The 13,671-nt window shown below is 43.1% G+C and overlaps 1 protein-coding gene across 2 annotated transcripts in view; it reads right to left on the bottom strand.

Moving 5' to 3' along the window:
- Positions 1-302: 302 nt before the first annotated feature.
- SPSB4 (splA/ryanodine receptor domain and SOCS box containing 4) overlaps positions 303-13,671 on the bottom strand; it is a 96,737-nt gene continuing 83,368 nt past the window's right edge. For both annotated transcript variants that reach the window (XR_010155344.1, XM_016942063.4), the window contains exon 3: positions 303-1,772. Coding sequence is in view for 1 of the 2 variants with exons in the window: in XM_016942063.4 (XP_016797552.1) it covers positions 1,645-1,772 (128 nt within the window). In the remaining variant the exon portion in view is untranslated. The remainder of the gene's footprint in view (positions 1,773-13,671) is intronic.

Here is a 13,671-nt window from a genome sequence, read left to right as displayed (position 1 = left end):
TTTGCCCTGCCTGACCCTAAGCCCCTTTGCAGGGCTACCCCTTGGCTCTGGCAACAGGAGGCTGAGTTGTTTTTCCACCATAAGGTCAGCTTTGCATGTACCCAGGACACAGGCACATTCTCTTGTCCAGGGCAGGCCTTTGCAAAATAGCTGGAGTTTGGGCTCAAGCAAGGACCACAAGTCAGAAGAGACAAGAAATGTCTAAAGAGGGATTCACGTCCCTGGCTTCTATCAGTCTGACTGACCAGGCAGGTTGATGGAAGAAGCTCTCTGGGTCCCTCCCCAAACATTTAATACACAGCTGAAGGACTGAATGACAAACTTTATTAGACACGCTCCTCATTCATCAGTCAAATTCACATTAAGGTGGGGGCAGTGGGGTGGGGAGGAAGAGGCAGTGCTGTCTGGGGCTCTGATATCCCACTGCTGTGATGATTTCCAGTTAAAAATGAGTCTGGGCAGAGAGTGTCTGAAACATATAAGAGGTGGCAGCAGCAGTGGCGGTGGAGGCAGCAGCAGCATTCCTGCGAGAGGACCAGGCTCGGAGCAGGTAGAGAATGTGTCTCCCATATCCACCCTTCCAGTCACAAGGCTGCCCCCACGGACCTCAAGCTGATAAATAAACAGCACATCACACACACATTTGAAACAGGAAACAAACTCGTAGAAGTCTCCTAAAGTGAAAAAATAATTTGCTCAAATAAAGCTTTGTGACAGCCATGCCGCGCCCTGAATGGATGTTGCCCAGAGACCCTGACACTCCAGGAAGGCCCCCCAACCCAGGACACATCAGACTTGGGTGTCACAATGCCCCCAGTTCCCCCGTTAGCACCTTTGGACTAAGTACTGTCCTCTCCGCATTCCTCTTTTAAAATGCAAATGCTACTTAAAATAATGGTAAGGATACACTCTTCCCTGGGGCAAACCAGTCAGACTCATCTTCCCTGAAGAGAGGTGTCTGGGCATCCAGAGAACTGTGAGTCAGTGGCTGGGAAGGGGGGCACGTGGAAAGGGGTAGCTAAACAACGTTCAAAGAGGTAAGCCGGAAGGTGTCTCCACACTGCACTGTCCACTTGCCAGGTCTGCGGTTGGGCCTCCTGGGAACAGTCTCTCAAAGTGGCACAAAGTCCTAAAACGGTGTGATAATCCTGCTGCCCTGGCAAGGCATATGGGCCAGGAGGGGCACGGCATCAGGCTTTCATCATTCATTATTCAGAGGCAATTTTCTCCCTGCACTGGCTAATTTCTCCCTGGCCCTGTCTGCAATGGGGCACACAATAGAAAGTCTCCTGCCTAAATGTTTTATTCATTCTCTTGAATAAGGAAACAGGCTCTCTGATCAATACGGTGGCTGCTGTGTCCTGGTTGGTGGCAGGATTTCCAGGAGGTGCAGACTCCAGGCTCTCTGTGGCTCCGAAGGAGGTGTCTGACTTGGGAGGGCTGCCTCGAGGGCAGTAGATACTGTTGGCAAGAGACCTTTCGTTTCCAAAGTTGGTACCACATCCTGGTCTTTGAAAGAACTGAGTGTCCTGGGGAGCCAGGAGAAGGGTAGATCCTTTCCCCTATGTGCCATGGGACTGTGAATGACAGGAGGGTCGGGCCCTGTGGTGTGTTTCTGTGTCTGTGCTGCCCATCAGGCTCGGCTCACTGGTACTGCAGATAGTTTTTGAGAGACTGAGGCAGGGGCAGGGAGCTGATGTCCTGCAGGCGCTGGCGGCCCAGGGCCGAGCGGATGGATCTCCGGCACAGGTCCATCAGTGGCAGGGGCTCGGCTGCAATGAGAGGGAAGCAGTTAGAGTGTGCCCTGTGCCATCCTGGCACCTTCTCATCCCAGCCCCCACTGCATACCGCCTCCTGCCCACTCCTCTGAGCTGGCCTTCAGGGCCAATGGCTTCTCCTTGGAGAAGATTTCTCTGGTTACATAAGCTGAAGGCCTAGAGCAGTGTTCATTAGACTGTGGAATGCAACCAGTGAGACTAAAGAGTCACCAAATCAATTCAATGGGTGGTGACCAGCAATAATTTTTTTTTAAAAAAGAGAAAATTGGAGCAATACTCATAGCAAGGATAAATATTGTTTCATGAAAGCCTTGTCTCTGGTCTCTGATGTAGGTGTTCAGCGTGTCTTTTTTTTTTTTTAGATGGAGTCTTGCTCTGTCGCCCAGGCTGGAGTGCAGTGGCACAATCTGGGCTCACTGCAAGCTCCGCCTCCTGGGTTCACGCCATTCTCCTGCCTCAGCCTCCCTAGTAGCTGGGACTACAGGTACCCGCCACCAGCCCGGCTAATTTTTTGTGTTTTTAGTAGAGACGGGTTTTCACTGTGTTAGCCAGGATGGTCTCGATCTCCTGACCTCGTGATCGCCCTTCTCGGCCTCTCAAAGTGCTGGCATTACAGGCGTGAGCCACCGCGCCCGGCCTAGTGTGTCTTAATGTGAAAAGGACTTCTCACTGCAGGTCATGATGGAAAATGTTTAAAAGCTGGTGGCCTTGGGTGGATCTGCAGAGGGGTTTCCTCTACAAACAGGTTAGATTCTGAGAGGCTGTCTGAAATGCCTGTGAACCCTGAAACTTCCCCTATAGCTTTCCTTGATGGTCAGCAGCGGGTTGCATTTTCTTCCAGCACCTAGTTCTGGAAAAATTTGTAAGTTAAAATCCATAAATAATGGAACCACTAGACATAGGACCAGTTAAACCAACTTTAACTAGGTTTATTGCAGACCCCCTTATTAAGCTCTTATTCTGGTCCAGGCCCTTTGATTAGCCCTGGGGATACAGGGATAACTAAGCTAGCACCAGAGGCAGCTCTGGAAGAGGGTGGGGGCAGGTAGGGGGGTGGTGGAGGCTCATCATCTGGGATTTTAAATAGGTGAATCATTTTAATAGAGTGTAATATATGCAATAATTCTTAAATATACAGGTACAGAAACTGGGAGTTTCTTATATAGAAGAGCTGTTTGAAAGCTTCACAGAGAGGACACATAATGGGGTTTTGAAGAGTGAATAGGAGGGTTAAAGGCACATGAGGGTGGGGAGGGTATCCTAGGCAGAGAGAACAGGCAAAGGCAAAGGAGGAATAAAACAGGACAGCCTGGAGGTTTGTGGGGAGAGGAACAGTGCTGATCAGTTAGCATCAGCTGGAAGGAAGATGATGATGGTGGTCACATGGCATCTGGTATGGTTTGTACAGGCCTGGTTTCCCCAATCCTCCAGGAATATGCTGGAAGCCTGAACCTGCATCTTAATACTTTTTTGGTAATAGAATAAATGATATTTCATAAACATCCTATAATGTACTAAGATACAACAAAACTGTTGAGTGGTAAATACTAACACAAGAGCTGTGATAGGAATAGTACCACAGAGAAAGGCCCTCTACAGATCCACCCGAGGCCTGCAGCTTTCAAACATCTTTTTATCACAACCTGCAGTGAAGTACTTTTTACATGGGAATGTAGTCAAGAGTCAAGAATATGTTTTATAGGAATTTTTATTTACCTGAGCTGCAGAGTTAATAAGGGGAGCCATTAAAATTAAAGTGGGGCTCGGGGAGCATGCTTTGGAAGCTGTGCACAAGAGTACATCCAGCTCTCCTTCACTTGAGGCCAGATCCCAAGGCTATCTGCAGGGAGCACTAGTGACTCCAAACACTCACCTCTGTATCCTCTTTTTTATCTTTTTTTTAAAAAATTTTTTGTATCCTCTTTTTAAAAAATTATTTATTATTTTTATTGTATAATTCCACTTGCACAAAATCTCCAGAATAGTCAAATATGGAGACAGTATATTGATCCTCATACAAAATGAGGCTGGACAGGGGAAGCCCAGCCATGCCCTATTTTCCAGGTGCAGAAGGCTGATCGCTCACCTCCCAGTCACCCAATCACTGTGCCTAGGCCAACATTTGACAACCCTCCCTCAGGGTGTCCCCATCTCTCCTCCAGCAACACCCTTGTACCCAGTTCTCCCACTCCCTGTCCCCCATCTGGCATCAGGAAAACTTAGCTGTTAAAGTTTCAAAATCATTGGCAGACCTTAAGAGATTTTCTTATCACTTTAATGCCCTAGGCACATAATAGGTATTCAACGCCCAAAATGCTTAGCCTTGTCAGCAAACCCAACTCCCTGTGTGTTGCCTGCCCAATTAGGGGCTGAAGAGGACAGAATGCCTTTTATCTTCATCTCTCTGCAATCATTGAAATCAATCTAGAGCCTAAATTCCAAAGGAAGAAGGAAAAGGAGTTCAGAGTACGTTGCTAGCTCTAAATGTGAAATGAAATATAAATCATCTCTCCTAACTTCTGAGGGGAGAGTAAACTGACAATTCCAAAGTGCACAGAGAAAGTCCTTGAGTTCCTGCCCCCACTGTGGAACTTTAAGAGCTCGGAGAATGCCCAATGTTGGCTGCGCCCATTCCCTTGGCTCTTCTTTCTCACCTCCCCTGGCTTTGAGGCTTTTCTTAGAACTACCAAATGTCAAAGCTTGGAAATAATCACCTGGATAGGAAGGGAAGCACAGAATTTTCCAGTATGGGAGCTATTCTTAGAACTATTTTTTGACTAAAGATAAAACTGAAAAAGAATCATTGTTCATAAAGGTGAATATCCAAATGGCCAATAAACATATGTAAAAGTGCTCAACTTCATGAATCATCAGGAAAGTAGAAATTAATACCATAATATGACTCTGCCACATACCAACAAGGAAGACTAAAATGATGATATCCTCTTTCCTGTGATGCCTGGGACTGAAGTCTGGAGTGATGAAGACGTCTGATAGGATCTGCTTAGAAGTTGTCAAATATTTAGCCAAAATTCAGAGTTAACTGCATAGCTTGTCCTCCAATCCAGGTTTGCTCAAACAGCTGTGGTGATTCAAAGATTGTCTATGCAGACTCAACTAATGAACAAATAAATGTCCCTGACACTGTTAGGAGCTATTAATTTGGTCTTTTCTAAAAATAGGCTTTTCTTCTACGTTTTATTGTCTACTTATATTTAATTTATATATTAATGTAAAAATGAGGACTCATATGTTTGTCTACTTCTAAATTTTTATTCATTCTGTAACTCTCAGACATAATTAAAATAACATAATGAAAAGAAGCAGCAGGCCACTGCAAATTCTGTGAAACAGGAAAAAAATTCTGGTGCTCTCTTGAAAGCGCCACCTCCTGGCTGGAGGCCAACCAACTCAGGACATTACAGCAACTCATGACAGAACAACCTTGCTCCAAGGAAGGAGAAACAGGAGTTAATTCCACTGCATGCCAAATCCTGGCTAGCAAGTGAGTCCCAAGTCTGTCCATATTACAACCTCACTGCTAGCATAACCAGCGTTAGAGAAAGCCAGCACACTAAACATCTATAACCAAAGACTCTCACAGAGTCTACTTCACTCCCCTGCCACCTCCACCAGAGCAGGTGCTGGTATCCACAGCTGGGAGACCTGAAGACAGATCCCATCATAGGACTCTTTGCAAACATTTCCCAGCACCAGCCCAGAGCCTGGTAGCCCCACTGCATGGTTAGACCCAGAAGAGCAATACCAATCTTTGCAGTCCAGCTCTCAGGTAGCCCCGTCCCTAGGGGAAGCAGGAGAGTACCACATCAAGGTGAATAAAAATCCACCAACCAAGTATCTGCTGTCTTCAAGAGACTCACCTAGCACACAAGAACTCACATAAACTTAAGGTAAAGTGGGGAAAGAGATATTCCATGCAAACGGAAACCAGAAGCAAGCAAGAGTAGCTATTCTTATAACAGACAAAACAGGTTTTAAAGCAACAACAGTTTAAAAAGACAAAGAGGGCGCCAAGCGTGGTGGCTCAGACCTGTAATCCCAGCACTCTGGGAGGCCAAGGTGGGCAGATCACAAAGTCAGGAGATCGAGACCATCCTGGCCAACACGGTGAAACCCCATTTCTACTAAAAATACAAAAAATTAGCTGGGCGTGGTGGCAGGTGCCTGTAGTCCCAGCTACTCGGGAGGCTGAGGCAGGAGAATGGTGTGAACCTGGGAGGCGGAGCTTGCAATGAGCTGAGATCAGGCCACTGCACTCCAGGCTGGGTGACAGAGCGAGACTCTGTCTCAAAAAAAAAAAAAAAAAAGACAAAGAGGGACATTATATCGTAATGAAAGGATCACTCCAAGAGGAAAATATCACAATCCTAAATATATATGTACCTAACACAGGAGCTCCCAAATTTATAAAACAATTATGACTAGACATAAGAAATGAGATAGACAACTACACAATAGTGGGGGACTTCAATGCTCCACTGACAGCACTAGACAGTTCACCAAGACAGAGTCAACAAAGAAACAATGGAGTTCAACTATACCCTAGAACAAATGGACTTAACAAATATTTACAGAACATTCTACCCAACAACTGCAGAATACACATTCTTTTCTTCAGCCCATGGAACATTCTCCAAGATAGACAACATGATAGGCCACAAAACAAGTCTAAATAAATTTAAGAAAATCAAACTTATATCAAGTATCCTCTCAGACCACAGTGGAATAAAATTGGAAATTAACTCCAAAAGGAACCATCAAAACTATACAAATACATGGAAATTAAATAATCTGCTCCTGAATGATCTTTGGGTCAACAATGAAATCAAGATGGAAATGTAAAAATTCTTTGAATGGAATGATAATAGTGACACAACTTATAAAAACCTCTGGGATACAGTCAAAGCAGTGCTAAGAGGAAAGTTCATAGCATTAAATGCTTACAGCAAAAAGCTGAAAGAACATAAATAGACAATCTAAGGTCACACCTCAAGGAACTAGAGAAACAAGAACAAACTAAACTCAAACTTAGCAGAAGAAAATAAATAACAAAGATCACAGCAGAACTAAATGAAATTGAAACAAAAAATACAAAAGATAAATAAAACAAAAAGCCAGTTCTCTGAAAAGATAAACAAAATTGATAGACCATTAATGAGAATAACCAAGAAAAGAGAAGATCCAAATAAGTTCAATTAGAAACAAAACAGCAGATATTACAACTGATACAGCAGAAATACAAAAGTGCATTCACGGGGATTATTAACACCTTTACACATACAAACTAGAAAATTTAAAGGAGATAGAAAAATTTCTTGAAATATACAACCTTCCTAGATTAAATCAGGAAGAAATAGAAATTCTGAACAGACCAGTAACAAGTAGTGAAATTGAAATGGTAATAAAAAATTGCCACCAAAAAAAAAGTCAAGGACCAGATGGATTCACAGCTGAATTCTATCAGGTATTCAAAGAAGAATTGGTACTAGTCTTTCCGAAACTATTACACTGCTGTTGCTGCTGCCTATAGACTTTCAGATCATCTCCCTCTTCTGTGTCAGGGAAAGCTCCTGGCTGGTGCAGACACAACCCAATAGCAGTTTAATATGTAATATTGAAAAACTGGGGGGGTGGAGCCAAGATGGCCGAATAGGAACAGCTCCAGTCTACAGCTCCCAGCGTGAGCAATGTAGAAGGTGGGTGATTTCTGCATTTCCAACTGAGGTACCGGGTTCATCTCACAGGGGAGTGCCGGACAGTGGGTGCAGGACAGTGGGTGCAGGGCACCGTGCATGAGCCGAAGCAGGGCGAGGCATCGCCTCACCTGGGAAGTGCAAGGGGTCAGGGAATTCCCTTTCCTAGTCAAAGAAAGGGGTGACAGATGGCACCTGGAAAATCGGGTCACTCCCACCCTAATACTGCGCTCTTCCAACGGGCTTAAACAAACAGCACACCAGGAGATTATATCCCGCACATGGCTCAGAGGGTCCTATGCCCACAGAGCCTCACTCATTGCTAGCACAGCAGTCTGATATCAAACTGCAAGGCGGCAGCGAGGCTGGGGGAGGGGCGCCCACCATTGCTCAGGCTTGAGTAGGTAAAACAAAGCGGCCAGGAAGCTCAAACTGGGTGGAGCCCACCACAGCTCAAGGAGGCCTGCCTGCCTCTGTAGGCTCCACCTCTGGGGGCAGGGCACAGACAAACAAAAGACAGCAATAACCTCTGCAGTCTTAAATGTCCCTGTCTGACAGCTTTGAAGAGAGTAGTGGTTCTCCCAGCATGCAGCTGGAGATCTGAGAACGGGCAGACTGCCTCCTCAAGTGGGTCCCTGACCCCCGAGTAGCCTAACTGGGAGACAACCCCAGTAGGGCCAGACTGACACCTCACACGGCTGGGTAATCCTCTGAGACAAAACTTCCCAAGGAACAATCAGGCAGCAGCATTTGCGGTTCACCAATATCCGCTGTTCTGCAGCCACCGCTGCTGATACCCAGACAAACAGGGTCTGGAGTGGACCTCCAGTAAACTCCAACAGACCTGCAGCTGAGGGTCCTGTCTGTTAGAAGGAAAACTAACAAAGAGAAAGGACATCCACAGCAAAAACCCATCTGTACATCACCATCATCAAAGACCAAACATAGATAAAACCACAAAGATGGGGAAAAAACAGAGCAGAAAAACTGGAAACTCTAAAACTCAGAGTGCCTCTCCTCCAAAGGAACGCAGCTCCTCACCAGCAATGGAACAAAGCTGGATGGAGAATGACTTTGACGAGTTGAGAGAGGAAGGCTTCAGAAGATCAAACTACTCCAAGCTAAGGGAGGAAGTTTGAACCAATGGCAAAGAAGTGAAAAACTTTGAAAAAAAATTAGACAAATGGATAACTAGAATAACCAATGCAGAGAAGTCCTTAAAGGACCTGATGGAGCTGAAAACCAAGGCACAAGAACTACGTGACGAATGCACAAGCCTCAGTAACTGACGCGATCAACTGGAAGAAAGGGTATCAGCGAAGGAAGATGAAATGAATGAAATGAAGCGTGAAGAGAAATTTAGAGAAAAAAGAATAAAAAGAAACGAACAAAGCCTCCAAGAAATATGGGACTATGTGAAAAGACCAAATCTATGTCTAATTGGTGTACCTGAAAGTGACGGGGAGAATGGAACCAAGTTGGAAAACACTCTGAAGGATATTATCCAGGAGAACTTCCCCAATCTAGCAAGGTAGGCCAACATTCGAATTCAGGAAATAGAGAATGCCACAAAGATACTCCTCAAGAAGAGCAACTCCAAGACACATAATTGTCAGATTCACCAAAGTTGAAATGAAGGAAAAAGTGTTAAGGGCAGCCTGAGTGAAAGGTTGGGTTACCCACAAAGGGAAGCCCATCAGACTAACAGCTGATCTCTCAGCAGAAACTCTACAAGCCAGAAGAGAGTGGAGGCCAATATTCAACATTCTTAAAGAAAAGAATTTTCAACCCAGAATTTCATATCCAGCCAAACTAAGCTTCATAAGTGAAGGAGAAATAAAATACTTCACAGACAAGCAAATGCTGAGAGATTTTGTTACCACCAGGCCTGCCCTAAAAGAGCTCCTGAAGGAAGCACTAAACATGGAGAAAGGAACAACCGGTACCAGCCACTGCAAAAACATGCCAAGTTGTAAAGACCATTGAGGCTAGGAAGAAAATGCATCAACTAACGAGCAAAATAGCCAGCTAACATCATAATGACAGGATCAAATTCACACATAACAATACTAACCTTAAATGTAAATGGGCTAAATGCTCCAATTAAAAGGCACAGACTGGCAAATTGGATAAAGAGTCAAGACCCATCAGTGTGCTGTGTTCAGGAAACCCATCTCACGGGCAGAGACACACATAGGCTCAAAATAAAGGGATGGAGGAAGATCTACCAAGCAAATGGAAAACAAAAAAAGGCAGGGGTTGCAATCCTAGTCTCTGATAAAACAGACTTTAAACCAGCAAAGATCAAAAGAGACAAAGAAGGCCATTACATAATGGTAAAGGGATCAATTCAACAAGAAGAACTAACTATCCTAAATATATATGCACCCAACACAGGAGCACACAGATTCATAAAGGAAGTCCTTAGTGACCTACAAAGAGACTTAGACACCCACACAATAATAATGGGAGACTTTAACACCCCACTGTCAACATTAGACAGATCAACAAGACAGAAGTTTAACAAGGATATCCAGGAATTGAACTCAGCTCTGCACCAAGCAGACCTAATAGACGTCTACAGAACTCTCTACCCCAAATCAACAGAATATACATTCTTTTCAGTACCACCCACACCTATTCCAAAATTGACCACATACTTGGAAGTAAAACACTCCTCAGCAAATGTAAAAGAACAGAAATTATAACAAACTGTCTCTCAGACCACAGTGCAATCAAACTAGAACTCAGGATTAAGAAACTCACTCAAAACCGCTCAACTGCATGGAAACTGAACAACCTGCTCCTGAATGACTACTGGGTACATAAGGAAATGAAGGCAGAAATAAAGATGTTCTTTGAAACCAACGAGAACAAAGACACAACATATCAGAGTCTCTGGGACACATCCAAAGCAGTGTGTAGAGGGAAACTTACAGCACTAAATGCCCACAAGAGAAAGCAGGAAAGATCTAAAATTGACACCTTAACATCACAATTAAAAGAACTAAAGAAGCAAGAGCAAACACATTCAAAAGCTAGCAGAAGGCAAGAAATAACTAAGATCAGAGCAGAACTGAAGGAGATAGACACACAAAAAACCGTTCAAAAAATCAATGAATCCAGGAGCTGATTTTTTGAAAAGATCAACAGAGTTGATAGACCACTAGCAAGACTAATAAAGAAGAAAAGAGAGAAGAATCAAATAGATGCAATAAAAAATGACAAAGGGGATATCACCACCAATCCCACAGAAATACAAGCTACCATCAGAGAATACTATAAACACCTCTATGCAAATCAACTAGAATATCTAGAAGAAACGGATAAATTCCTCGACACATACACTCTCCCAAGACTAAACCAGGAAGAAGTTGAATCTCTGAATAGACCAATAACAGGCTCTGAAATTGAGGCAATAATTAATAACTTACCAACCAAAAAAAGTCCAGGACCAGATGGATTCACAGCTGAATTCTACCAGAGGCACAAGGAGGAGCTGGTACCATTCCTTCTGAAACTATTCCAATCAATAGAAAAAGAGGGAATCCTCCCTAACTCATTTTATCAGGCCAGCATCATCCTGATACCAAAGCCTGGCAGAGACACACAAAAAAAGAATTTTAGACCAATATCCTTGACAAACATTGATGCAAAAATCCTTAATAAAATACTGGCAAACCAAACCCAGCAAAACATCAAAAAGCTTATCCACCATGATCAAGTGGGCTTCATCCCTGGGATGCAAGGCTGGTTCAACATACGAAAATCAATAAACATAATCCAGCATATAAACAGAACAAACGACAAAAACCACACGATTTTCTCAATAGATGCAGAAAAGGCCTTTGACAAAATTCAACAACGCTTCATGCTAAAAACTCTCAATAAATTAGGTATTGATGGGACATATCTCAAAATAATGAGAGCTATCTATGACAAACCCACAGCCAATATCATACTGAATGGGCAAAAACTGGAAGCATTCCCTTTGAAAACTGGCACAAGACAGGGATGCCCTCTCTCACCACTCCTATTCAACATAGTGTTGGAAGTCTGGACAGGGCAATCAGGCAGGAGAAGGTGGGCATTCAATTAGGAAAAGAGGAAGGCAAATTGTCCCTATTTGCAGATGACATGATTGTACATCTAGAAAACCCCATCATCTCAGCCCAAAATCTCCATAAGCTGATGATAAACTTCAGCAAAGTCTCAGGATACAAAATCAATGTGCAAAAATCACAAGCATTCTTATACACCAATAACAGACAAACAGAGAGCCAAATCATGAGTGAACTCCTATTCACAATTGCTTCAAAGAGAATAAAATACCTAGGAATCCAACTTATAAGGGATGTGAAGGACCTCTTCAAGGAGAACAAACCACTGCTCAATGAAATGAAAGAGGATACAAACAAATGGAAGAACATTCCATGCTCATGGGTAGGAAGAATCAATATCGTGAAAATGGCCATACTGCCCAAGGTAATTTATAGATTCAATGCCATCCCCATCAATCTACCAATGACTTTCTTCACAGAATTGGAAAAAACTACTTTAAAGTTCATATGGAACCAAAAAAGAGCCCATGTCGCCAAGTCAATCCTAAGCCAACAGAACAAAGCTGGAGGCATCATGCTACCTCACTTCAAACTATACTACAAGGCTACAGTAACCAAAACAACATGGTACTGGTACCAAAACAGAGATATAGACCAATGGAACAGAACAGAGCCCTCAGAAATAATGCCACATATCTACAACTATCTGATCTTTGACAAACCTGACAAAAACAAGCAATGGGGAAAGCATTCCCTATTTAATCAATGGTGCTGGGAAAACTGGCTAGCCATATGTAGAAAGCTGAAACTGGATCCCTTCCTTGCACCTTATACAAAAATTAATTCAAGGTGGATTAAAGACTTACATGTTAGACCTAAAACCATAAAAACCCTAGAAGAAAACCTAGGCAATACCATTCAGGACATAGGCATGGGCAAGGACTTCATGTCTAAAACACCAAAAGCAATGGCAACAAAAGCCAAAATAGACAAATGGGATCTCATTAAACTAAAGAGCTTCTGCACAGCAAAAGAAACCACCATCAGAGTGAACAGGCAACCTACAGAATGGGAGAAAATTTTTGGAACCTACTTATCTGACAAAGGGCTAATATCCAGAATCTACAAAGAACTCAAACAAATTTACAAGAAAAAAACAACCCCATCAAAAAGTGGGCGAAGGATATGAACAGACACTTCTCAAAAGAAGACATTTATGCAGCCAAAAAACACATGAAAAAATTCTCATCATCACTGGCCATCAGAGAAATGCAAATCAAAACCACAATGAGATACCATCTCACACCAGTTAGAATGGCGACCATTAAAAAGTCAGGAAACAACAGGTGCTGGAGAGGACGTGGAGAAATAGGAACACTTTTACACTGTTGTTGGGACTGTAAACTAGTTCAACCATTGTGGAAGTCAGTGTGGCGATTCCTCAGGGATCTGGAACTAGAAATACCATTTGACCCAGCCATCCCATTACTGGGTATATACCCAAAGGATTATAAATCATGCTGCTATAAAGACACATGCACATGTATGTTTATTGTGGCACTATTCACAATAGCAAAGACTTGGAACCAACCCAAATGTCCAACAATGATAGACTGGATTAAGAAAATATGGCACATATACACCATGGAATACTATGCAGCCATAAAAAATGATGAGTTCATGTCCTTTGTAGGGAAATGGATGAAGCTGGAAACCATCATTCTCAGCAAACTATCGCAAAGACAAAAATCCAAACACTGCATGTTCTCACTCATAGGTGGGAATTGAACAATGAGAACACATGGACACAGGAAGGGGAACATCACACACTGGGGACTGGTGTGGGGTGGGGGGAGGGGGGAGGGATATCATTAGAAGATATACCTAATGCTAAATGACGAGTTAATGGATGCAGCACACCAACATGGCACATGTATACATATGTAACAAACCTGCACATTGTGCACATGTATCCTAAAACTTAAGGTATAATAATACTAATAATAAAAAAGAAAAACTGGAAGTGACCCAAATGTACATCAGAGAGTAGATAAATAAATTATGGTATATTAATACAATGCAATGCCACACAAAACAAAAACTTCTACTATATATAAC

The sequence above is a fragment of the Pan troglodytes genome, chromosome 2, assembly GCF_028858775.2.
Source record: "Pan troglodytes isolate AG18354 chromosome 2, NHGRI_mPanTro3-v2.0_pri, whole genome shotgun sequence".
NCBI lineage: Eukaryota > Metazoa > Chordata > Mammalia > Primates > Hominidae > Pan > Pan troglodytes.
The sequence above is the reverse complement of the archived record's forward strand: the minus strand, read 5'-3'. Positions and strand labels throughout refer to the sequence as shown.